This window comes from Sus scrofa, chromosome 12 (assembly GCF_054392235.1).
Source record: "Sus scrofa isolate SSC_HxYL_T2T_F1_AM1 chromosome 12, Sscrofa_HxYL_maternal_Yorkshire_Landrace_v2.0, whole genome shotgun sequence".
Lineage (NCBI taxonomy): Eukaryota > Metazoa > Chordata > Mammalia > Artiodactyla > Suidae > Sus > Sus scrofa.
This window is the reverse complement of record NC_139394.1, coordinates 15,764,303-15,790,917: the sequence shown is the minus strand read 5'-3', so window position 1 is coordinate 15,790,917 and position 26,615 is coordinate 15,764,303. Positions and strand designations below refer to the sequence as shown.

General features: G+C 37.1%; 1 protein-coding gene and 1 long non-coding RNA gene across 23 annotated transcripts in view; one reads left to right on the top strand and one right to left on the bottom strand.

Moving 5' to 3' along the window:
• The window catches only part of TANC2 (tetratricopeptide repeat, ankyrin repeat and coiled-coil containing 2), a 365,101-nt gene that overhangs the window by 84,016 nt on the left and 254,470 nt on the right, over positions 1-26,615 (top strand). For all 22 annotated transcript variants that reach the window (XM_021068131.2, XM_084984071.1, XM_021068130.2 and 19 more), the window contains one exon: positions 19,974-20,045. In XM_021068131.2, coding sequence (XP_020923790.2) covers positions 19,974-20,045 — 72 coding nt within the window. The remainder of the gene's footprint in view (positions 1-19,973; positions 20,046-26,615) is intronic.
• Positions 1-26,615, bottom strand: part of LOC146398066 (uncharacterized) — a 1,038,644-nt gene that overhangs the window by 878,657 nt on the left and 133,372 nt on the right. The window lies entirely within an intron of this gene.

Genomic DNA, 26,615 nt, shown 5'->3' with positions numbered 1-26,615 from the left:
TGTTGACATTCAAACAGCAGGCTATTGCAAGTCAAACAGGTGAAGAATTATTTGCTGTCTGCTGGTTATTAGAAACACTGAGATGTGAGAACCATGTATGTTAGCTTTTAAATATTTATTATTCTTGGCTAGGTAGTCTGCTGGAATATAGTTGTAAATTACGGTACCAAATAACCAACTCGTTTATCCTTTTATAAAACATACTTAAAATAAACTTGTAGTTTATTTTATTAAAATTTGGAAAGTCTTATGTTTAAATAGTAAAAGGGCAACCTTATTTGTAGGATCTAGGGGAAGGAAAAATTACTGTGAGCAGGAATGAGCAGTTAAGAAAATAATTATTAATTTCAATTATTATATTGAAGTAGAGAAGCATCCTTTAAAAAGCATCTTTAACGAGTGTATCTAATGTATTTTCTGTTCTGACACAAATCAGCTGTATCTTTTAGTTCCATTTCTGTGCTTATTTTGTAAATTATCGGATATGCTAATAGAGTCAGGCTGAAGGCAGCTGGCTGCTAGTGTTACAAGCTGAAAACAAAATGGCTGGCAAGGATTATACTGTAAATTTGTGATAGAGAGCTGGATGCAATTAAGATAGCTTTGTTGAAGGAGAATGTTGCGGAGTAAGTTGATGAGGGATTGACTGCTATACTAGATGCTTTTGACAATAAACATCATTTTATTTAAAAAAATGTACAAATACTCTTATGGAATAAAAATAAAAGATTTTATATTATAAATAGAGAATAGTTTTCAACTAAGCAGTAAAAAGCTCTTGTTAGTATTAGTTTAGCCTTCATTGTCTTTATAATTTTAAGACCCAGGTAGTTTCTTAGGGTATGCTTTTATGATTTCACAGTAATAGTGTAATTAAGAATAAAAGACATAAAAAAAGAATACATTCTTAGAAGGGGGAGAAATTGAGAGATATGTTTCTGGGAGTTTATTTATGTATTGTTCAGATTAGCATTAGATTTATTTACATATGAATCTTTTAGGATAGAAGAAATAAAATTATGTAAAAATTTGGAGAAAAGGATGAAGATGACAGTATCCACAGATGTGTAGTAAAGATTTTTCTCTCTGTAACCATGAGCCTTTCCCATTAATTTTTAGCAATTGTTCAAAGATTAAATGACATTAAAATTATTGATAGGCTCAGATAGATTGAGAATTATCTTCAGGAATTGCTAATTACTTAGGGTGAAGACAGCACATTAGCTCACATGTCTGTCTCTCACACTGTAAATGGCTGTGCACTGTTGTTGCTGAAAACTTGGCCTCTCTCTACTGGTGCCAGATAGAAACATGGAGACAGAGTTTCGGGTGAAGAAGAAAAAGATAGCATTATTGCTTTGCCAGGCAGAGGAGGCCACAGCAGGCTAATGCCTTAAAGACTGTGCCCTCCATTGGAAAGAACTGCAGGGAGCTTCATTTTCTTATAGTAAAAAAGGGGAAAAACAGGTTTGCACATAGAAATCAGGATTGGGGCAAACATATATTCTTCTTTCTTTGGGGGAATCTTAGTTACCGAAGCTGAACTCAGGAGATGTTGGCATGATCATGGTGGTGGTCCTCTGGGTTACTGCCTAGAATAACAGAACTTGGGAAAGGGTGTATTGATCAGAGATTAGAACAAACTAGGAAAATTCCTGAAAAACATCATGTGCTGATAATCTTTAACCCACAGGCAATTACGCTCAGGGTGCCTAATCTTTAGTGTATGGGTGATTGTGTTTAGGTTGTCCTTCCAGGGAGAAGGACAGGAAGGATTCTAAGCTGTTGAGTTTTAAAGTATTCATTTCTAAAAGAAGCATAAGGAACATAACTTTTCTCTAGGTGTATAAGGGTGCCTCCGTCATTATGTGTATCCCTTGAGAGGGAACCGGGATCCTGCCCCAAGGCTCTACTACTGTTTTTTGACTGTTCCTCCCTTGTCTTTGCACCCCCTTCCTTCCCTGATCAGCAACTGTCTGAACCTGTCCCTTGGAACTCGGGGAAGGCTATGGTGGCTGAATGAGGCCCCTTTCCTAAGAAGAAGAAATGGGCAAAACAGAAAGGCTTTTGTGCCCAGGAGCCCATAGGTCCCTGCTCTGTTATACTGTAAGAGGGCAGACAACATAAATTTGTCATCTCCTCTTCTGTAGCACATAGTAAGGTCCTAGTACTTAGTGGATGCTGAGGAATTGAAGAATGAATAATAACAGCAAACACTCAAAGATACACATACATACATACATAAATTCACACATACATACATATGTAAATTTTATTCACTTAATTTTCACCACCTTATGGGATAAATTCTATTGCTTTACTCATTTAGCAGAAACAGAGAAAAAGAAAAAGGCAGGGAAAGAAAGTTAAATGACTTGGCCTAAGTGATACAGTAAGTGTTGGAACCAGCATTTGTACTTTTGTGGTCTCAAACTCTTCGATCTCTTCCTCCAGTAACTGAAGATGAAGATATGTTAGTTTTCAACAGTATCCTTAGCCCTCAGAAGCCTGAACAGTGTGTGTGTGTGAGTGTGTGTGTGTGTGTACATTCTGGCAGAAACTGCAGAGTGGAGGAAAAAAAACTTTCTGCTACATCTTTTTAAGTATTTTGTTTTCTAAAATGCTTTTTCTATCACTTAGCTATAGCTGATGGCCCATTATCGTCATCAGCTAATGTAGATGTCGTTCTAAAAGCTATTTAAAAGCCAGAGCAAGTGTATTCAGGAAGCATTTGGAAAATACGTGAAGCTTTCTGCTCTCCCCAAAATGACTGCCAACATCTCATCAGTCATGAAGTCCAGTAGATTAAAACTTCTGAATGTTTCTTAACTCTGTCTTCTCTTCCCTCTTCCATTCTCACTTATTTTAGGATTTCTTCTTTTCTCAGTTAAATTCCTGTGCTTCCAGTTTCAGTGCCTTTTAGACCATTCTGTTTTGCTATGAGAATACATTTTCGTAAATGTAAACTCCCATAACTCTCAAAATAAAATATAGCATGGCTTTTCACTAGTTCTCGTTGCTATAATGAAATCTTGTTTCATTATAGCACACAGACATAGATAATACACAAACTTATACAGACAAATTTAGAATTTGGTAAAAGAAAAATAATCGATGTTTGAATCTCCTTTATTAGGGATAAAAACATCCCAATGTAAATGTATCTGTGAACAGTTTTTATTTCAGTATTGTGTTTGTTTTAAAATTAACTAAGGAGTGGTATTCTTTCGGTATAATTTTGCATCTTGCTTATCTTGCTCTTGTTGGTGTAAATGAAATTGGTTTATTTCTTTTATATATTGTATAATATTTTATTTATTTTCTTTTTTGACCACATCCAGGCATATGGTAATTCCTGGGCCAGGGATGGAATCTGGCAACACTGTGGATCCTTAACCTATGCCACACTGGGAACTCCCATTCAATTTTATAAGTATATTTCCTTTATCTGTTTCTCTCCTCATAGAAGATTGAATTTATTTTAGTGTTTGTTTTGTATTACTACAAATAATGCTGCTGTGACTATCCTTAAATACATATCTAAGGGCTATACCTTAAAGTGGAATTGCCTGGACGTAGGTTATTTGCATTTTAACTTTTACTAGATGATTGCTCTCCTGTATCACTATATCAATTTGTACTCTTCTCAGAAGTGTTTGAGAGTTCCTCTTTTACTGTCTCCTTGTCAACATTCATATGGTCAGACTTCTTTATTTTCTGCATTCTGGTAGGTGAAGGGTAATACCCTACTGCTTTTATTTCTGTTTCCCTAATTTCTAGTAAAGCTGAATATCCTTTCATGTGTTTATTGGCCTTTTAGATTTTCTCTTTTGTTAACAGCCCTCTCATATCCTTTATGCATTTTCTCATGGATTATTTATCTTTTTCTTACTGATTTGTGAATACTCTAGATACGGCTCATCAAACTATAGCCCATGGGTCAAATCTAGCCCACCACCTGTTTTTGTGCAGATAGCTTTTACATTTGTTTAAAATTATTCAGAAAAAAAGAATAAAATGTCACCGAGAATTATATGAAATTCAGATTTTGGTGTCCATAAATAAAGTTTTATTGGAACAGAGCCATACTCTTTTATTTACATCTTGTCAGTGGCTGCTTTTGCACTGCTGTGGCAGAGTAGAGTAGTTGCAACAGAGAACATATGGTCTGTAAAGTCTAAAATACTTATTCTCCTTACAGAAGTGTGTAAACCCTTAGACTGATCCTTAAGACTGTGACATGTATTGCATCTCTCAGTCTCTATTTGGTCTTAAAACTTAGCTTTTGGTTACGAGGTTCAAACTCTAAACTTTTGTTCAGTAGAAATTTAAAGTTTTAATTTAATTACATTTGTCTTTCTTTTTTCCTCCTATTTTGTTTCAGAAATCTTTCCTTAGAGATCACAAATAATACTCCCATATTTTCTTAAAATGGCTAAAATTTTGTTTTTCACTTTCAGGTTTTTAGTACATTTTGATTTTTCTTTTTTTCTTTTTCCTGTTAGTTTTTAGAGATGAGATTATGGTGTGAGCAGGGGATCTAATTATGTTTTCTGGCATAGAGAAAGGCAATTCCCCCACCTTATTTGCTGTTGAGTAGCCTTTCCCTACTCCAGTGTGTTTTATAATGCTATTTTCTCATATACAGAATTCCTTTATTTACATACAAGTCTTGTTTTCTGGTTCTTTATTCAGCTCTTTCCTTATTCTTTGATTAAATATTTCTGTGTTCCGCTTGTTCCTAATGATTTCTATTATTCAATCACTTCATCATTGTATTCACATTTACTAGTCTTTGGGAGAAAAATACAATATGGTAATACTCTAGTAAGAACCTTACTAATGACCAGCTTAGGGAAAGGAATATTGTTTTCGAATTTTGTATATTATGTATATCAAGGTCATGTTATTAGCTTTAATAGCATTTTTTTCCTTAAAACATTTTGATCTTGAATTTTTATTTTCATTGCCATCATTATCACAATCAAATAATATAGTAAAGATGAGGAGCTTGCAAGTGCATGGTATTATGCTGAGTACTTGAAAAGAACTTATATATATAAACCAGTAGTAGAGTTCCTGCTGTGGCACAGTGGGTTAATGATCTGGCTTGTCTCTCTGACGTTGCTGGTTCCATTCCCGGCCTGGTGCAGCAAGTCAAGGATCCTGAGTTGCAGCAGCTGTGGCCCTAAGCCGCAGATGTGGCTCACATTCAATCCCTGGCTCAGGAACTTCCATGTGCCACAGGGGTGGCCGAAAAAGAAAAACAAAAACCAGTGACAACAAAGTATTAACTAGATATATAAGACAAAGAATAATTCATTTGAAAAAATTGAAGCATATTTAGAATGATTTGGGGGATTTTTATTACTCTGGGTTTTCAGTGAGTGTCAATACATTTAAATATACTCATCAGTCAAAACAGAAAGATGCTGTGCCTTGGGGAGGGAGAAATTAGATTTTTATAGTCAATAGCTATCCTTCTTTTTAGAGAGTAAGAGGAATAAATATAAGGGTTTATTTTATTGTGACCTGTATGACATAAAATAAAAATTCTCACTTGCTAGTGCATTTGAAACTTCACTTATCCTCATATGTGAAGGCAGGAATTTGGGGGGGAAAACCATTTTATCCTGGCTCCCCGAATATATAATAGTTGTCTCTCAGGTTTCTGCTCTGGATACCCAGAGAGTAGAGATCAGAAAAGGAAAGAAAGCCAATATTAGGAAAATAGGAGTTCTGTCGTGGCTCAGTGGTTAACAAATCCAACTAGGAACCATGAGGTTGTGTGTTCGATCCCTGGCCTTGCTCAGTGGATTAAAGGATCTGGTGTTGGCGTGAGCTGTGGTATAGGTTGCAGATGTGGCTCGGATCCCGCATTGCTATAGCTGTGGTGTAGGCCGGTGGCTACAGCTCTGATTAGACCCCTAGCCTGTGAACCTCATATGCCGTGGCTGCGGCTTTAAAAAAATAAAAAGACAAAAAAAAAAAAAAATATATATATATATATATATATATGAAAATAAAGGGAGAACTAATAAGAAATGGAGCTGGAAATTTAGAACCTTACAGATCATGTTAAGCATTTTTATCTCTTCTGTTGAGAGATCAAATTTAAACATTTTAAACATTAAATGGGATAATTATTAGATTTGCCTTTGTGAGTGATTACTCAGATGCTTCATGGATAAGCATTTGGAAGAGAATGGATATAGGAATGGATGCAGGTTAGATATGGAGACGGGAGGATAGATTCAAAGACTTTTAAGGAGGAAAAATCAACAATATTTGGTGATGAACTCATTGAGATGGGGAGCTCTTATAGAGAGTATCAGGATTGAAGGGGTGAGGGGAAGATTAGAATTTCATGCTTGGATATTTGGAGTTTGAAGTATATTCGAGACATTCAAATAGAAATTTCAAAAAGCTGTTTTTATGTAGATGGATCTTTCCAGGTTTCACACAAATAAATGAAAAAGGAACTCCATAGTAGAATAATAGATTTAAAAATAAAATGTAAGTATCTGGGTTGAGAATTGAGAATCATTACAGAACTCTTGTTTGAGAGTGACTAATTTGGCTTTCAAGGGAGTCAGTAATTTCATTTCTGCCTGTGCATGTTTCCCTTCACCTAGTTCTAGAACTAGAAATTGATGAAGTGCTAAATAGAGGTTAAGATTAAATCAGATTTTTTTTTTTTTTTTGGTCTTTTTAGGGCCACACCCTCAGCATATGGAGGTTCCCAGGGTTCCCAGGCTAGGGTTTGAGCTGGAGCTGTAGCCGCTGGCCTATGCCACAGCCACACAATGCCAGATCCAAGCCACATCTGCCAACCTACATCATAGCTCATGGCAACGCCAGGTGCTTATTTACCCACTGAGCAAGGCCAGGAATTGAACCCGCATCCTCATGGATACTAGTCAGATTTGTTTCCACTGAACCATGATGGGAATTCCTAAATCAGATTTTAAATTGACTCCTTGGTTAAAGTGACTCATTCTTTCTCCTTTCCATTTTTTTGTCTCCTGTTCTGTATCTTGGTTAATGACATTATAATCAGTCCAGTGGAATCCCCAAATCAAGAATTCGAAGGCATCCAGAATTTCTTTACTCACTTTACTCATGCAGATTCATTGATTTAAGAGTTATTTTTTGAGCACCTATTATGTATCAGATACCATTCTAGGTATGGGGCTAGAACAGTGAATACAAAATTCTTTACCCTCATGGCACTTACATTGTAGTGGGGAAGATGGCCAAAATTAAGGTAAATAAGCAAAATGTAGAATACGTTAGTGATAACTGCTAAGGAAAAAAAAATGAAGCGGGGAAGGGAGAAAAAGAAAGTATGTTTATGTAACTATGGTATGTAGGGAGGTCTAATTTTAGATAGGGATGGTGAGGGAAGGCATCATTGAGGGGACATTTAGGTATATCCACTTGAAGGAGATGAAGGAACAAGCTATACCAATACCTGGGAGAACAGTATTCCAGGCAGAGGTGTTGATATGGATACACTCTTGGAGTGTTTAAAGCACAGTGAGGGGAATCAGTGAAGTCAGAGAGGCAAGAGTAAGAATTAGGAGGTGAGGACAGAGGAGTGATGGGGACCAGATCATGTAGTGCCTTAACCTAGGGACTTTGACTCTTATTAGGATGGGAAACCTTTGCAGGGATTGGAGGAGAGGAATGTCATGACCTGATGTGCATTTTAACAGAACCATTCTGACTGCTGTGTTGAGACTAGATTAAAGCCAAGCTAGGACAGAAGCCAAGAAACCAGGGTGTAGATGAAGGTAGCTTTGACCAGGAGCAAAGGGTGAGAAGTAGTTTTGCTGTATTACGAATGTATGCTGACAGGATTTACTGTTGGTTGTATGTACAGGGTGAGAGAAAAAGAGGAGGTGTTAAGTTTGACTCCAAGGTTTTTGGCTTGAGCAGCTAAAAGACTGGAGTTGCTATTTATAGAGATGAAGAAGATTGTGAGAGGAGCAGGTTTATGGAGGAATATTAAGACATGTTAAATCTTGAGATGTCTGTTTGATATTCCAAGCAGAGATGTAGAGTAGGTAACTCCATAAAGATGAGGTCCAGACTAGGGATATATTTTGGAAATCATCAGCATATAGATGAAACATAAAACCATGGATCTGTTTAAGATAACCGAGGGAATGTACACAGCAAAGAGGGCAGATTAAAAAGCGAGCCCTGGGGCAGTATAACATTTAGAGATGGGAGAGATGGGAAAGAACAAGTCAGCGGGACTGAGAAGGAGCCACAGAGGTAGGAAAGTATGCTGTCTTAGAAGTTACGTGAAGAGAAAGCTTCAAGGAAAAGAGAATGATTAACTGCATCAAATGTTTGAGAAGTCAAAAATTAAAAAAAAAAAGAGCTAGCCATTGGATTGAGCAATGGAAATCTAGATACAAGTGATTTTTCTGGAATGAGGTGGGCAAATACCTGATGAGAGTAGACTCAAGGAGGAAAAGAGAAAGAAAATTGATGGTAGTGATGAGAAATGGAACAAAATCTTGGCAGTTCTAAGTCCCCAATAGTCCATGCACCTACCTTTCCCTCTTTATTCTTAATGGTAGTGCATTTTCTCAGGCCTTCCTTTCCTCTGGGCTTACTGCCACAGTCTCTTTCCCTTCAGCCTATGACCTCATAGTGCCAACATGTGCCAAATTTTTCTTCTGAGAATACTAGTCAGATCAAGCTCCTCCTCTGCTTAATGTCCTTCATTTTCTTCCCCACCCTTACAGGATAAAAGTCATGTTGATCATCCTGAATAATGATTATGCCTTGGGTGATTTTGCCTTTGCCAACTTCTCTACTTTCATATCCTGCCTCTTCCGCATACTTTCTGTACTCCAGCCATACCAAACTCTTTGAATATCCCTAAGCGCACTGTGTTCTTTTATCCCTGTCTTTGTAGATAAAATCTGATACTGTTCCTAAACATGCCTCCTTAGCCTTTAGAAGCTATGGCTTCCCTGAGACCCAGGCTAATAGAAGAAAGCAGAGGCTCTTCTCGTTTTTAGACTCTTAGGAAACTTTCATTTAGATGAAATCATCATCTTAGTAATGTAGCTGATCAGGCCTAGCACAAAGGTATAAAGTTAGACTAACTATAGGTTAAACTCTTCTCCACATTATGCAATATTATCATAGTTTACTGATACACACACACACACACCCCACGTCACCAAAATGAAGTTGTAATCTTTAATAAATAGAAGAAAAGAGATCACAAAGGGAACCTATGAATGTGATCTTTGTCCTCAGTTGAGAGATCACGTCCTTCCTGCTGTTAGTATCTTTGACCTACAGCATCTGTCTATTAGCAATGGAAAGTTTCAAATGGTTTCCTTTTATCACTCTTATCACAGCACCTCTTAATCTCTACTTACACACTTACCCTTGCTTCCTAACTTTGGCAGCAGTTTGTAGTCACCCTGGGAGATTTTTTTGGTTTGTTTTTGTTTTATTTTGCTTTTTAGGGCTGTACCTGCAAACATGTGGAAGTTCCCAGATGAGGGGTTAAATTGGAGCTGCAGCTGCTGGCCTACGCCGCAGCAACTTGGGATCCAAGCCTTGTGTACGACCTACATCGCAGCTCGCTGTGATGCCGGATCCTTAACCCACTGAGTGGGGCCAGGGATCAAACCTGTGTCCTCATGGATATTAGTCAGGTTCTGCTGAGCCACAAGGAGAACTCCACCCTGGGAGTTTTAAAGAAATAGTCATTCCTGGGTCTCTCTCTCCGTGATTCTTATTTAATTGATTTGGGGGAGTAGCTTAAGCATAAGGATTTTTCGAAATCCCTGGATTCCTAGATCAGTGTAATGTGCAGCCAAGATTGAGACCCATGTGTATCCTCCTCAGCATCCAGTTTCAGCAGATGAGAACACTATAAATAAATAATGTGGGTGTATATATACTCTGATTGTTGACATTTGGTTATATTTTTAACTATTGCTGTGCTAGACTTTTTTTCCCCAAAGTTGCAACTTGATAGAATGTTAAAAAAAAATGATAAAAATGGATGAAACCCCAAATTCTCTCTGGCTATCATTCTGTGAATCTAAGAAGTACTTATCTATAGCGATGCTTACTTTAATAAGAAACTCCATGTAGAGAAAATTGTTAGGTCAAGCTCAAGAATCTGAGTGAGCTATACTGAATATCCAATTTGAAGTGAAGAGGTTTGAAATCAGAGATTATTTCAAATTTACCTTGGAATTTTTTCATCTCCTGTGACTATACTGTTAGAACTCTCACATGTCATGGTATGTTTGTCTATAGATGCAAAAATAAACTATATTCACCCTTTGCAAGGAGGTGACCTAGAATGGTAGAGAAAAGAATAAGCCTTAAAATCAGGCTGTTTCAGATTCTGGATCCTGCACTTACTAATTCTACAACTGTGATCAAGTTTGTTTAAAGTCTCAACTCCTGTTTCCTGACCTAGTAAAAAGAAAACTAACATTTATCTCATAAGGTTTTATTGAGAATTGAATGATATAAACTATAAAACATTTAATATAGTGCCTGACACATAGTAAAGACTGGATAGGTAATGAATATTTTCATTAATGTTGGCACAGTCTAAGAAGCTCTAACTTCACTTTCCCTTTTCAGTTATGTAGAATATGTATATTTGTATACATATTTATTTAACTAGGCTTGTGCTGTGGCAGTGTACTTTTGAAATGATAGGATGAGGATGGCAATTTGCCTCTATGTCTTTCTTCCCAAAACCTCTAATCTCAGTCTAACCTCAGTGTAATCATGAGAAAAACTTCAGACAAACCCAACTGAGGGACAGTGTACAAAATTCCTGACCAGTACTCCTTAAAACTGTCAAGGTCACCAAAAACGAGGGAAGTCTGAGAAACTGTTACAGTCTGAGGAGACTAAGGGAACATGGCTAAATACAGTATCACGGAATAGAAAAAGACACTAGATAAAAACAAACTCTAAGCCAAGTATGGACTTTCGTTAGTCATAATGTATCAATATTGACTCATTTGTTTTGACTAATGACTAGACTAATCTGAGATAGGAAACCAGGTTTAGGGTTTATAGGATCTCCCGGTTCTGTGTTAACAACTTTTCTATAAATCTAAAACTATTCTAAAATAAGAAATTTATTTTAAAAAAAAAAGCAAAAAAAATATGGAGTTCCCTTCGTGGCTCAGTGGTTAACAAACCCGACTAGGATCCATAAGGATGCGGCTTCGCTGCATGGGTTAAGGATCTGATGCTGCCATGAGCTGTGGTGTAGGTCACAGACACGGCCGGGATCCCACGTTGCAGTGGCTCTGGCGTAGGCTGGCAGCTGCAGCTCCTCTTCGACCCCTAGCCTGGGAACTTCCAGGGTATGTGCGGCCTTAAAAAAAACAAAAAATATATAGTTATAAACACCTTTATTTTTAACAGTTATTCTATTAATTTAACTCAGTGTTAGGCTTGAGATTTTGCATATTCATTGTGTACCTTGAAAGCAAAGTCATCAACTTTTAAAATACTGACATTATTACTGGTGATTGCTCCATTTACAATTAGCAAGTCTACTTTGTTTTCCTTTTATTAGTCACAGTCATTGATGCATAGCCACATCATGAGAATCTAAACATTCTGTGTTTAACAGAAGAACTTTTCTTGAGCTACAGATCAGAATTTCTAGGACATTTTAGATGCCTTAGGCAAATATAAATTACTAACTCATCAGAGGGAAGTTATTTTTCTTTTTAAGATTTAGAATATACAAGCTAGGTCTGTGAAAACCTGTGAACTTGCCACTTTCATATTCTGGCAAGCTTTTAAAATATTTTAGGAGTTCCCATTGTGGCGCAGTAGTTAACAAATCTGACTAGGAACCACGAGGTTGCAGGTTTGGATCCCTGGCCTCACTTAGTGGGTTAAGGACCCGGCGTTGCCGTGAGCTGTGGTGTAGCTCGCAGATGCGGCTCGGAGCCGGATCCCGTGTTGCTGTGGCTCTGGTGTAGGCCGGCGGCAACAGCTCTGATTCGACCCCAAGCCTGGGAACCTCCATATGCCACGGGAGCAGCCCTAGAAAAGACACAAAGACAAAAAATATATATATATTAGTATACTTTCGAAAAGTGTTAGCTGTAGTACTGATGACATGTTCATCAGCATGTTTTATTTGGTGTAAAATGCTTCATTTTCCCTTTAGAGGAAGAAACACTGTGTATGTTTTCTTATGAACTAAGTAAACTTTTTGGTGGGTCTGGCCTTACTTAACGAAAATTTTTATTGATAAATAAAGATTCTAGAGATGGATGGATAAGGTAATTTTTTTCTTTTTATAAAAGCAATTGCTTAGATAAGAAAAGGAAAACACTGAATGCCTAAAACTGTATCTCAGAACATAAATAGCACTTATTGTTTTTTTTCCTTGAACTAAATTTGATGACTGCATTAATTTTAGAGCTGGCCCTTGACAAAACTAATTCACTGGGTTTTGTTTGTTTGTTTTTAGGAGTACCTGTAGACTCCCAAATTGGCACTGAAAATACCAACATGAACAAGGCTTGCAGAGGCTCACTTTGAACATTTTACCGTCCAGAGATAGTCACATAAACAATTAACAGTTATATGGTATAGCAGTGCTATAAAATAGTTATGTGTAATATGCTATGGAAGCATAGAAGAGGGAACATTTAATTCTTGTTATGCATTCAGAGTCTTTGCAGAGAAGATAGGAAATGACATTTAAGCCATCTTTTGGTGAAAGGATGTCGTTGCTCATGATGATGATAGATAAAAGAGTACAGTTATCATTTAATAAGTGTTTATTTAGTGCCAGATGACATCTTGTTTTAGGTATACTACTACATTTGTTTCTCACTACAGCTCCATAGGCCGTTACTGTATTAATTTCACAGATAAGGAAACTGAGATTCAGAGAATTGTATTTTCTTTTCCTACAGTTACATAAATAATAGTTCCAAGACTGAGTCTCAGTCAGCTCTGCTAGACACCAAGCACCATTAATGCATACTGGATACAATTTCATTGTAGAGGTAACTGCATTTTAGGTAGAAGAAGCAGTTTGAGTAAATCGATGGAGGTCTAATAATGTATTTCCTCTTTGAATACCATCAGGTGTATACTGGTGCTGCCAGAGTATAGGGGAATGTGTCATTTAGGATGTTATGGTTATAAGTACCACAGTTTAACTCAGAATTGCTCCTACTAGGAGTTAGCAGACTTTTTCTGCAAAGGGCCATATAGTATATATTTTACCCTCTACAGGCCACATAATTGCAGCTACTGAATTCTGTCATTGTAGTGCAAAGTGGCCGTAGACTGTATGTATGAGTGATTATGACTGTGTTCTAATAAAACTATTTATGGACACTGAAATTTTGATTTTATATAATTTTTATTTGTCGCAAAACAGTTTTAACTTTTTTTTCAGTCATTTAAGAATTTAAAAACCATTCTTAGCTCACTGGCTGTCTGAAAATAGGTGGCAGGTTAGATTTGGCTTGTGAGCTAATTTACTGACCTCTGGTTTATATAAGGAAGGGGATTTATCGGATTATGTAACTGTAGTCCAGAGTTAGGGTAGTTTTCTTCAGTAAGTCAGTGTCCGCAAGCACACAAGGAGGAGGGCATTTCTGTATTCCAGGACTTTTCTTGGGGTTTCAGAATGGGTTTATATGATTTCCTTTTTTGTATTTTCTTGTATTTTCTTATTTTTTGTATTTCTTGTATTTTCCTACCCTGACTTCCATAGTGTTAACTTTATCCTGTAGTTTATTCCCCGTGTGTTTACAGAATGGCAGCCACAATATCCAGGGTCTCCAGGGATTACCTTTCATGTCCAGGGAGAGGCAAGATCTTTTCTAGAGGCTCTTTCTAATCTCTCTTGAACTTAATCCCATCAGGTTTTACCCCCACCACTTTGCAGGAACCATACTAAATCATGTACATGGATCAAATTCAGTGGTCACTTCTCAGTTTTCATATTGCTTGACTTAACACCATTTGATCTTTTCCCTTCCATGAAACTCATTCCTTGACGTCTATAGTCCTCTAGTTTTACTCCTGTTCTCTGGCCATTACCATTTACTGTCTGCTGGTCTCTCCTCATACCCCAAGCCTCTACATGTTGAATTCAGTTCCAAAGTTTAGACCTTTGACCTCTATTCTTTCTCTCTGTGTCTTTGCTATCTATCTATACACTCTTTCTTGGGGATCTCATGAAGTTTAAATCTAATTTATGTCATGATGGCGTATGTATGTCCACCTCTGCTTATTTGTCTAATAGGCATCTCAAACTTAGTATGTCCAAAACTGAGTCCCAAACCTATACTTTCACAGTCTTTCCTATGTCAGTAAACTGCAGACCCATTGTTGGGGCCCCAAATATCAGAATTACCCCTGACTTCTTTATCTCTCTCTTCATACAGAAGATTCTCTCCACTGTATCTTCAGAATATATCCAGAATCTGACCTCTCCTCACCCACCGCATCTACTACTCACTTGGTCCAAGTGTTCATCCTTCTAGATTTTTGCAGTAACCTCTTTATTGGTCTCTGTTTATGCTCTCTTTCCCATGCGGTTCCATACCACTACCACCTCCACCTAAATGATTTCTTTGTTAAAGTTAAAGGTAGTGAAGGGTCTTAAAGTTAATACAGATTTTTTGAAACCAAACACTTTTCGTTTTAGAATTGCTACTTACTAGCAGTGTGATTTTGGGGAAAGTCACTTTACTTCTCTGAACCTTGATCTTACATTTACAATGGATGTAATACTTGTCTCTAAGAATTATTATTAGTATTAAATGAGCTAATGTTGTAGAGACCTTACTGGCACCACAATAACCCAGCAGAGAATGGATACTGAACAAATTGTAGTTCTTTTCTACACCTGACAGATGAGCTGCTTTTCATCTTTTCTGGTTATCATCATGCTTTTATAGCCAGGGAACATCTTCTGTAAGAACCTCTTCATGAGTGGCACTTGGCTAATAAATAAATCTGGCGTAGGTTCCTGGTCCTTCCTTTGTATTTTCTTTGAATTCCATTCATGACCCTGAATTCATGTTTGCCCTTGTTGGCATTAAGTGTTTACAATTCTTGCAGATTCATACCTGAATAGTAAGAGACCAGAATTCAAACCTGAATAGTAAAGTTTAATCTGTATATATAATAGATTAAATGTATACAGTTTTAATACCTCCCATCCCTTATATTAAGGTTATATATTTACGCTTTTAAAGGAGGATTAAAGACAAGTCTAAATTTTTAATTCATAAAATCTAATATTTATTCTGGCACATTGTTGAATTGAGAGTACTGAAAACGGGCTGGGGCTATCAAATTCAAGGTTACTTAGGGTTTTTTTTTTTTTTCCTTTCTTTTCTTTTTTTAAATTTTTTTTGGGGGGGCCATGCCTGTGGCCTGACAAAGTTCCCAGGGTAGAGATTGAACCTGTGCCACAGCTGTGACCAACCCACAGCAGTGACAACGCTAGATCCTTAACCTACTGTGCCACCACTAGGAAATACCCTAAGTTGTTTATTTTTCACCGTTAATATTTTGACCCTGGATTGAGAAGAATAATCGTTTAATGAATCCCCTACTTGTAGGAAAGAAAACATTTGTCCTGGAATTTGTTAGGCACTTTCTTATTAGGCTTTGTCTAACTTACATTCCTTCATAGGAAATCACTAAGTACTGAATATCCCTATGTGATTGATCTTTTTTTTTTTTTTTTTACTAAGACAATTTTAGTGCTTTTGTTTGTCTTTTTAGGGCCACAGGTGTGGCATCCAGAAGTTCCCAAGCTAGGGGTCAAATCAGAACTGTAGCTGCTGGCCTACGCCACAGCCAAAGCAATGCCAGATCTGAGCTGCATCTGCGACCACAACACAGCTCACGGCAACACTGGATCCTTAAGCCACTGAGTGAGGCCAGGGATCAAACCCTTATCCTCATGGATCCTAGTCAGGTTCGTTACCACTGAGCCACAACGGGAACACCTATTTTACTGCTTTTATACACCTGAATTAAAAGCTGTCTTTCAATTGTATCCTAAGAAGGAAAATTCCTTCTGACGTTTTCTCCTTTGAAATAATGGCACTAGAAAGTCTATTAACAGTGTTTCTTAGTATTAAAGGTACATTGCTTTAAATTATTTGCTAGCTTTAGCTAGTATGCTGATAATAAAACAAATGTTCTCTAGTGAGAACAAATCCAGGAAATCTAAGGTCTTGATTTTAAAAGCTAGCACTTCAGTTGGACAGTCAGATCTTTTCCTTTTAAATTTTGTATTTGTTAACATCACTGGGCTTTCCTCTGTAAATTTCAAATAAATATATTTGAAGTAAGTCTTTAATCAAGCTTGGTGAGTAAATTCTAACTTCACAGACACAGCTCTGTTCTACCTTCCACACTCCAGGGTGAGGTCATCAGTCTTATGCAAATAACCTGACTTGTTTGACGACTGTAGGTCTTCTGTTTTGTCCATAAATGTAGATGTATGTATCATGTGTGGGAGGTCTTATCTGTACTGAGGAATTGTGTGTTAAGCCAAGTAAAAACATTTAAAGTACTGTACGTTAGTGCAGTCTTGCTATTTTGGATAATGGAGTCCTTGATTCCATAAGCATACCACAAACACTTTCAAAGAACTGGAACTTTTTTTTCTACACCGTCTTGGGACAGTGGTGAGTTTGTTATTTTTTTTTTTTAAATCTTTAACTGCTTGTTTTTGCCTGGGAATCTCCCCTCTTATGACTAGCCATCATTGGGGTAAGATATGATTAAGATTTCAGTCTTAGAGGAGTGAATTGCTCAAATTGCAACATACTTCTGATTTAGTTTTTAAAATTTAGACAGTTAAATTTTAGATTATGATGGTATCAAAATTGGTGACTTTTTATCTTGTCATTGGCTGGCTGACTCAAAACTGTCTTATGCCATTTCTTGTCTTCATTTTTCCTATAGGTTGTTTTATTGATACCCTGACATGCTGCAGATCATGCCAATTTAATACTGTTTGAAGCCTTGTTTTTTACTTATTTTTCTCCTTTTATTGCTTAGAAAGACAGTTCTAGTGAGGGGAAGATGTATGTATTTTATTCACATTATTTATCACATACTTCAGGGGTATGTTTTTGATGTTAAAACAGAGAATGTGGTACATATATATAATTTTATCCATGTGGAAAAATGAAAATTTAAGACATGTATGAATATGAGTGTTGCTCATTGTAATTTGTTCCCAAGTAAAACAGAGGAAAGAAATTTGCATTTAAAAAATTAGATGATCACTAGGAAGGAAAATTGACTAGGACTGTGTTTATACACCCTGATACCTGGTATAAGATGCCATAGATTTCTGGTATAGTTTTCTATTTTCATAAAATGAATCTTTATCCTACATTGACTTAGGACTACATAATACTTTATCTTTTTTCCTTATCTGTTTTAAAGTCCTGGATTGTTTGATTTATAGAATTTCCACAGTCTATATTTTGTTAATTGTATACTCAGGAACAATTCAACATTTTTTTTTTTTGTCCTTTGTTTTTATTGAAAACTGACAGCTAGATTCAGAGGTTTCATCTGACTGAAGTTTGCTTGCCTTGATAAAACTATAGTTGTGTGTTCCTATCATCAGGAGGCATATACTGTCTGATTTTTACTCTTTTTTGATGTTATTAGCCATTGATGCTCCATGCCTGCAGAGCTCTTGATTCATTGCAAGTCAAGAAATGGTGATACTCTAATTCTCTCTTTTGTTTTCCTTTTTTTGGGCCTCGCCTGCGGCATATGGAAGTTCCCAGGCTAGGGGTCCAATCGGAGCTGTAGTTGCCGGCCTACACCACAGTCACAGCAATGTGGGATCCAAGCCATGTCTGCGACCTATACCACAGCTCACTGCAACGCAGGAACCTTAACCCACTGAGTGAGGCCAGGGATCAAACCTGCAACCTCATGGTTCCTAGTCGGATTCGTTTCCACTGCACCACAACAGGAACTCCCTGTTTCCCATTTATTATCTGGAGTAATTTTATAAAGATAGCTCTCTTATATACTCCTTGGCTACTAACTAGAGTTTGCTTAGGATGTATAGGATGAATTGCTAATTTATTCCATTTATTTCCTCAGTTTTCAGAATAATGAACTGGGTCCCTGTCAGCCTCAGAAGGTGACCAGTTAGTATGGTGGTGGTGTTTTTTGGTTTTTGGTTTTAAACATCATTATGATCTACAGTCAATTGTACATTTAATGTTCACCACCAGGATTTATTTAATGTTTCTGTGGTCTGGTTGCCTAAAGTTAGTTCTCTGGTAGAGCTAGGAAGAGATCCATGGAGTGATATTCCCTGAGTTCTTGCATGTTGATGAGCTTCTTCACTGAGTCTTTTTGATATGACCCTAATTTTACATTGTCTTTGGTAGCTTCTGCACTGTTGCATACGTCAGGGTGTTCCAAGTTTGTCTAGTACATTTCCTTTGCTAAGCCAGCTGGTTCTTTCAGAAATTCTGATTTCTTTTAATGGGGAATGGTGCTTCAGGGTCAGTCTGGGCATTAGGGATGGTATTTACTACTTGATCAGTCACTGGTCTAGGTGTTTTAAGTGGACAGAGCTAGGACATACATGTGACTTTAACACTGTGCTCATGATTCCAATATAGATTCAGTGCTACAGAGTTTTCACTTCTCTGATATTATATCTGTAGTTCCTCTTTCACACTGAGAATTCTGATTTTCATGGAGATCATATCATTAGAGTATTCCATAATCACTCATTTGCCTTATCCCTCTTTATAAATACAGAGGTCTTGTAACATTACCACCACCAGTTTTGATTACTGAAATGAGTTTATTTGTTTGTTGATTCTTTTCCCATTTGTTTTGGTTGTGCTGTGTCCTCACTGTCAGATCATATAGCCATTACATATTATAATCTCTCCATTTAAAACCGCATTTAGGAGTTCCCGTCGTGGCGCAGTGGTTAACGAATCCGACTAGGAACCATGAGGTTGCGGGTTCGGTCCTTGCCCTTGCTCAGTGGGTTAAGGATCCGGCGTTGCCGTGAGCTGTGGTGTAGGTTGCAGACGCGGCTTGGAATCCCGCGTTGCTGTGGCTCTGGTGTAGGCCTGTGGCTACAGCTCCAATTCAACCCCTAGCCTGGGAACCTCCACATGCCGCGGGAGCGGCCCAAGAAATAGCAAAAAAAAAAAAAAAACCAAAAAAAACACCGCATTTAATCTTAGGTGTACAGTCAATTTTATATTCAGTGCTTACCAGCAGTCCTTATTTGTTTGGTTTCTAATTCTTCCTTGTTTTCTCTCTCCTCATTTCTGAGTTTTTTGATTCTGTTGCTCTTTCACGTATTATATAATTTTCTTATTATGTCTCATAAAACATGTAAATTTAATTTTTATTTTAGTAAAACATATATTCCTGAGGATCGTTTGATGCACTTTAAATAAGCAGCTGTAATTAATTTAGACATTGCTTTTTTTTTTTTTTTTTGACTTCACCCATGGCATGTGGAAGTTCCTGGGCCAGGGATCAAACCTATGCCACAGTAGTGACAATGGGGGACCCTCAACCGCCAGGCCACCAGGGAACTCCCAGACATTGCTTTAAGTCAAGGTTTTTAAACTGAAATTCTGTGAATGCACTTTAGAGCTGGTAACATTGCTTCATTATAGCCAAGTGACTGGATATGTGTGGAAGTAGAGAAAGAACACCTTCATTTTCTTTAGACTTTCGGAGGGGAATGCAAACCATCCCCACAAAGATAAGGCTAAGAACTTTTGGTTTGTTTATGAAAAATCCTCAAATGTTTTAATGATTGAGATAATAAGAAATGAAAACAAATGATAGATATAGTAGTTTTAAGATGGACATGTCGCCACATATATTAAGTTCACTATCTATTTGCTTATGATCTTTCTTATTTTATGCAGATGGAGGGAACGAGGAACCACCAGAACGAAGACAGTCAAGTGTAGACTCTCGCCAAAGCCGCTCTGGGCAAGGTACATTTGAAATTTATTATTAAATTAAGAAGAAAAGATGTCAGCTATTCCTTTGTAGTACTTAATCTGAGGACTAGGATTTTTACTGGGTCTGGTTTAGATATTCTCCTTTCGGGCTTTAAATGTTACAGTCTAATTAGTTCTGTGTGATAATCATTTATTCGTGATAAAAGAAAATGAAAAATAGTCTCTTTTTTAAAAAGAATTTTAAGGTTTTAAGTAATTTGGAGCATTGTGGTTTGTTTCTCCATAGCACTTTTGGAACATAACCAAAAGTAAATTTTTAGCAGTAACCTTTGTTGTAGTATCACTGGCTTTTAAAAAATTTCGTCAATGCAATATTTGTTATCTTGGCTCTCTTAGAGGAAAAAGATTTTGTGTATAATTACTGTCTAAAATTACAATCTTATTTACCTTTCTGTTGAAAATTAACACAGGCTTTTGACTGGCTGTTTGAAGTGACAACTTCAAAACTAGGTTATAATATTTTGTATCAGTGTATTTTTAGATAGGCCTTCTCTACCTAACTTACTTAAATTTGCATGACTAGTACCTTGACGTTCCTTTTTCTTCATAGTATTTGTCAACTTTGTATTTATTTTCCCTGTCCAGAACTAGAATGTTCAATGATTGCAAAGATTTTTATCTTTTTTTTCCCACTGCTATATTTCCAGTGCCAAGAATAAGTACCTGGTATACAGTAATTATTGAGTAAATACTGTTGAGTGAATAACTCATCTCTAAGAAGATGAGAGTTAGGAACCCAAACTGATGAATATATTACAAAATTTTAGGCAGTCGTTACTGAATTTGGTTTGTAGAGAGTCTATTTACAAATAAAGTAAAGCCTTAAATATATAGATATGTGGTGTTTTAATCCTCTGAAAGCTCCTGGTTGATTTATTCTATAATCCTATTCTTTTTTTCCTCCAACTTTGTTCTTCCCAAGTTTTAGAGTGTATGAATTTAAATAAAATTGTTGTGGAATAAAAAGAGAAATAACAGCAGGTTAATTTTGAAATTTTAACTGGGACTGAATCATTCTTAAATAATATGCATGTATTATAAATATGTCAGGAATTTAATTTTCACTCTTCTTTTCCCCTTACATGCATTTTGATATGAAAAAAGAAATTAAGAGGAAGAAATGAATTGCAGTATATAAATATCTTAAATTAACACATTGTACACCTTAAACTTACTTAATGTTATATGTCAGTTATATCAGTAAACCTGGGATGGGGAGGAGAAAGAAAGAAAATGAGCTTATGTGTATAAAAGCTGTTGGGCTGCACCCTGCAGGCCTGCAAGCCCTGTACTTGCCCAGCCTCAAGACCTGGAGTCAGCAACGGAGACATCAATGGTTTAATGGATAGGGGGAATCTTAAGTGTCTGAAATTAGGTCCTGGAGCAACACCCCACTGTGTGCGGCAGATGGTGGGCAGGACATGACAGCAGTCTTTGCTGGGGGGGCTGTGGGAGTGGTGGGGGTAGGGGTGGGGGTGTTATTAGTTGAAGGAGGAATTGATGTCAGGTTGACTTCATCAGTTACCAGGGAAACCTGCAGAGGGGCACACCCCTCACCGCCCCTTTGATAAGCTACCAGGGTAGAGAAGCTCTGATCTAAAGATTAGAACAGTCACTAGCTGGGACAAGTATGTAGGCATTTACTGATTAGGCTCTGTGATTGAGAAGGAAGGTCAGTCATGTGAGTCGGGTATAGGTGAAGCAGGGACTGATCAAGCAGGGGATGTGTAGAGAGCAAGCCAATAGCCATCTTGGGTGGCCTGACCATACCACTCTAAAAATAAAATTAGTGCAAATTAATAGAAAAAATTATACTAATTTATATTAAAGTTTAATTTTATTAAATATCACAGATAAAGATGTGGAAGATTATTAATTTACCTTATATTCTCTGAATTATGTTGGTTAAATATTTTTCAAATAAATGAGTGTAATTGAATTTTATACATGCTGAACTTAACAACAAAATCAGTAATTTCCATTATCTGAACACAACTACCTGATCTCAATTAGAAGTCATTAAGAACTGTATCATTATGGAGTTAACTCATAGTAAAAGCATGTTTCTTACCTTCTTGGAGATTTATTTGTAATATCACTTTATTCAAAATATAGAAATAAGGGAGTTCCTGTCATGGCACAGTGGTTAATGAATCCAACTAGGAACCATAAGGTTGCTGGTTTGATCCCTGGCCTTGCTCAGTGGGTCGAGGAGCCGGCGTGGGTTTGATCCCTGGCCTTGCTCAGTTGGTTGAGGAGCCGGCGTTGCTGCGAGCTGTGGTGTAGATCACAGACGCAGACGCAGCTCGGATCCTGTGTGCTGTGGCTCTGGCATACGCCGGTGGCTACAGCTCCGATTTGACCCCTAGCCTGGGAACCTCCATATGCCGTGGGAAGTGGCCCTAGAAAAGACAAAAAAAAAAAAGATATATATAAAAAAAAAGATATATATATATAGAAATAAAGAGTTCCCGTTGTGGATGAGAGGCTTATGAACCCAGCGAGGATCCTTGAGGATGTGAATTTGATCCCTGGCCTCGCTCAGTGGGTTAAGGATCCAGTGTTGCCATGAAATGTGGTGTAGGTCACAGGTGCGACTTGGATCCCACCTTGCTATGGCGGTGGCATAGGCTGCTTCTATAGCTCTGATTCAACCCCTAGCCTGGGAAATTCAATATGCCCTGTGAGTGCCACCTTAAAAAAGCAAAAAAAAAAAAAAAAAAAAAAAAAAAAAAGAAAGAGAGAGAGAGAGAGAAATGGGAAATAGGACATTTAACAAAGGAGAAAGGTAAAGAAATCTTCAGCATGCAATGAAAAGACAGGATAGAGGGCAAATAAATCAAATTGGAGTAGGCTAGAAGCCTCCAGAAGAGCCATTCTCAGGAAAATGAGATTGATAGAAATCTGATGCATTTGATTATATATCAAAAAGATGTAGATAATTGATGAAAAGCTCGGGGTTGAATTAATGATAAATACATATTAAGTGGAAAAAAGTTCTAAACTCAAGTAAAAACAAATAATATGTAGGAAAGGAGATGTTCGAAATAAGTTCTCAGTCCTTGGGGCAGTATCTGAGGTAGCTGATGGCTATGCCAATCACCTCCCGTGGTAAACCCTTATCAGTTTAATGTTGTACAAATATTTTTTTATTATTTGATTTGGACCATTATGGTGGGAAGTAGTGCTCTAAAGCAGGGTGAACAAATCTGACCTGTGTGGCCTGTTTTTGTGTGTTGATAGATTTGATGTGCTAAGACAATTTAGATTATATTTGCATCTATGTTCATGTGGGATACTGGTCTTTAATTTTCTTGTCTTATAATGTCTTTGTCTGATTTTTGTAACAAGGTACTCCTGGTCTCATAGAATAAGTTGAGAGTTGACAGTTATTTTCCCCTCTTCAGTTTCCTGAAATATTTTGTATAGAGTTGATATTATTTCATCCATAAATGTTTGATAGAGTTTCACAGAGAAGCCATCTGTGCCTGGAATTTTCTTTGCAGCAAAGTTTTAAGATACAAATTAAATTTCTTAAGTAAATATAGGACTATTTGAATTATCTGTTTTTTTTCCTTTTTTATCTTTTTTTTTTTTTAAATTTTTGTCTTTTTAGGGCCACACCCTTGGCATATGGAAATTCCCAGGCTAGGGGTCCAGTCAGAGCTACAGCTGCCAGCCTACAGCATAGCCACAGCAATGCCAGGTCCTAGCTGAGTCTGCAGCCTACACCACATTTCATGGCAACATCGGATCCTAAGCCCCCTGATTGAGGCCAGGAATCAAACCAGCAACCTCTTGGTTCCTAGTTGGATTCATTTCCTCTGTGCCACGACAGGAACTGCCTGTTTTTTTCTTGAGCAAACTTTAAAATCTGTAGAAACTGTAGTGGTGTCACCTCTCTCATTCCTAATATTGGTGATTTTGGTATTTATTCTCTTTGTCTTGATCATTCTAGATAGCAATATATCAATTTTATTGATCTCAAAGAATCAGTTTTCATTCATTTTCTGTATTGCTTTCATGTTTTCTATTTTATCAATTACTGCTTTGCTCTTTATTATTTCTTTTCCTTTGCTTGCTTTGGGTTTTTCCTCTTCTTTTTCTAGTTCCTTAAGGTAGAGGCTGAAATGATTGATATTGGGACTTTGTTTTCTACTTTAGGAATTTTAGTGCTATAAATTTCCCTCTATGTACTGATTTAGCTGCATTTCATAGACTTCAATGAGTAATGCTTTTATTTTCATTTATTTCAAAATACTGCCCAATTCCTCTTTTGATTTCTTCTTTAACCACATGTCATTTAGAAGTGTGTTGATATAGTTTCCAAACATTTGAGTATTTTCCAGGTATCTTCCTTATATTGATTTCTAATTTAATTTCACTCTGATCAAAGAACTCACATTCTGTGAGTTAAATCATGTTTTATTGAGACTTATTTTATGGCCCAGTAAATGATCTATCTTAAATGTTCTGTGTGCACGTAAAAAAAAAAAAAAAAAAAAAAAAAGGTGTATTATGCTCTTTTGACATGGAAGCTTCTATAAATGTCAGTCTGGTTGTTCAGGTCTTCTATGTCTTTGCTAATTTTCTGTTTGCTCATTCTGTCAATTAGGAAAGACAAGTTGAGATCTCAGACCATAAGTGTGGATTTATTGATTTCTCCTTATAAGTTATATCATATTCCTTATATCACTGCTCCTCTAGTCAGAGAGGAGTCCTCCTCCCTCAGAGCTACTGCTATTAGTGAAATAGGCTTGCCTGTGGCCAGAACTGGAAGAGAAAGGAAAAAGAGAAAAGATCCAGGAGATTTCCCTACATTTTCATCATTCCTGTGTGGATCCCCCCTCCCCCTCCACTGCCCAATTTGTATTCTCTAATTAGAAAGAGAAGACTTGGATCTTTTTGTTTGTTCCTTATGTGCCATTCTAGGATTTGGATTTTCTTTGGGTTCAGGCTGGGGGTTTGGGGACATAAACAGCAGGAAATGAATGCACCACTGAATTGGTTGTCCTTCAAGTTTTGGTTTCCTTCCACAATTTGCCTGCTACTATTTAGTTTTCAGAGATCTCAGATTGCTACTCCATCATTCTTTCCAGGGTATTCAGTTATATTTAGGGGTTTTAGTTTCATTCAGTAAAAGTAGAGTGTACATTCTCCATTTTACCCAGAACCAGAACCAGAGCCCTTCCGTTTTATTATATTTTGTGTTCAGGGGGTAATATTCAAAATAATTAATAATGAATATGCCATAAATATCAACCAGTAAGAACAGATGCCAATCTGTTCAGAATAAACATTAACATTAAACAACTGATATGTCAGTAGAGGTACATAATGCCTAATAATCACCCTGCCTGATTGTGGATCGAGTTTCTATTTAATGTCTCTTCTCCAATAATAATAGCAGACATGTAAGGTTAAGGTGTCTGGTGAGATGTTTTATCCTTCGGGGTCTCCTGTGTGTTAACTAACTGGGTTGGCCTTTGATCTCTCTCTCAAATACAGTGGATTCTGACTCAGACATCTCCACACTCATTGCTCCAAGTTCAGGGTCAGAGACCTCTGATGGCATCTGCTTATCCAGTGTAATAGATGGGAGATGGCCTGATGACTTGCGGTGAATCAGATCCCACTCCGCTCATTAAGACCGCTGCCCCTGGGCACTTCCTGCTCCTTGCATCTCTTGCTTCTGTGGTTAAAACTAACCTGGCAACACTCTCTCTCATCTTTCACAGTTATCCTCCTACACATGCTGTAGGCTATAATTTCCTCATTTTAGTTGCATCTAGTTTCTGTCTTCTGTGGATTTCTTAACATTTCTCTTCTATTATCGGCTTTGTGTTTTGTTTTGTAATGCTTCAAAAATTTGTTCTTTTTAAGGTAACATTTTTCTGTCATTTCCATACCACCTATATAATTGCCATTTAGTCTGAACTACCATCATTTCTGTGTCCTACCTTATTTCCATTCTTGCCAACATATAGTCTGTTGTTTGATACTATAGTTAAATCAAATCATGTATTTCCCCAAACTTGAAAAAAAAAAAAAAAAAAAACTTCTCCAGTGGCTTCCTATCATGTTCAGAATAAACTCCAGAGTCTTTGTCAGTCCCTATGTGACCACCCCCCCAAGTTACCCTTTTCCTCACACTTTATGTCCTTCCACTCTCTCCCTTATCCACTTTGTTTCATCTGTATTGGCCTTTTTACCTAAACATGGTAAGAGCATTTTCTTTGCAGGACCTGTACATTTGTTCTTTGTGACTAAGGTCGGTAGATTTCTGCTTCGTTCAGAGACTCTCTGACCTCCTAAATACCTAGCCATAATATTCACAATAACTACTTCTACCTGTGTTTATTTACTTGTTCATTGTTGTCGCAACTACTAGGAAATTTGTTTCATTTGAGCAGAGACTATCTTATTCACCACTCTAGCCTTAGAACACTTAATATAAAAATTTGTCAGTATTTGTTGAATGAAAGTTCGAATGAGGATCTAGCACTTAGTGTGCATGGAAATGTGTGTGTGTGTGCCCAGGCC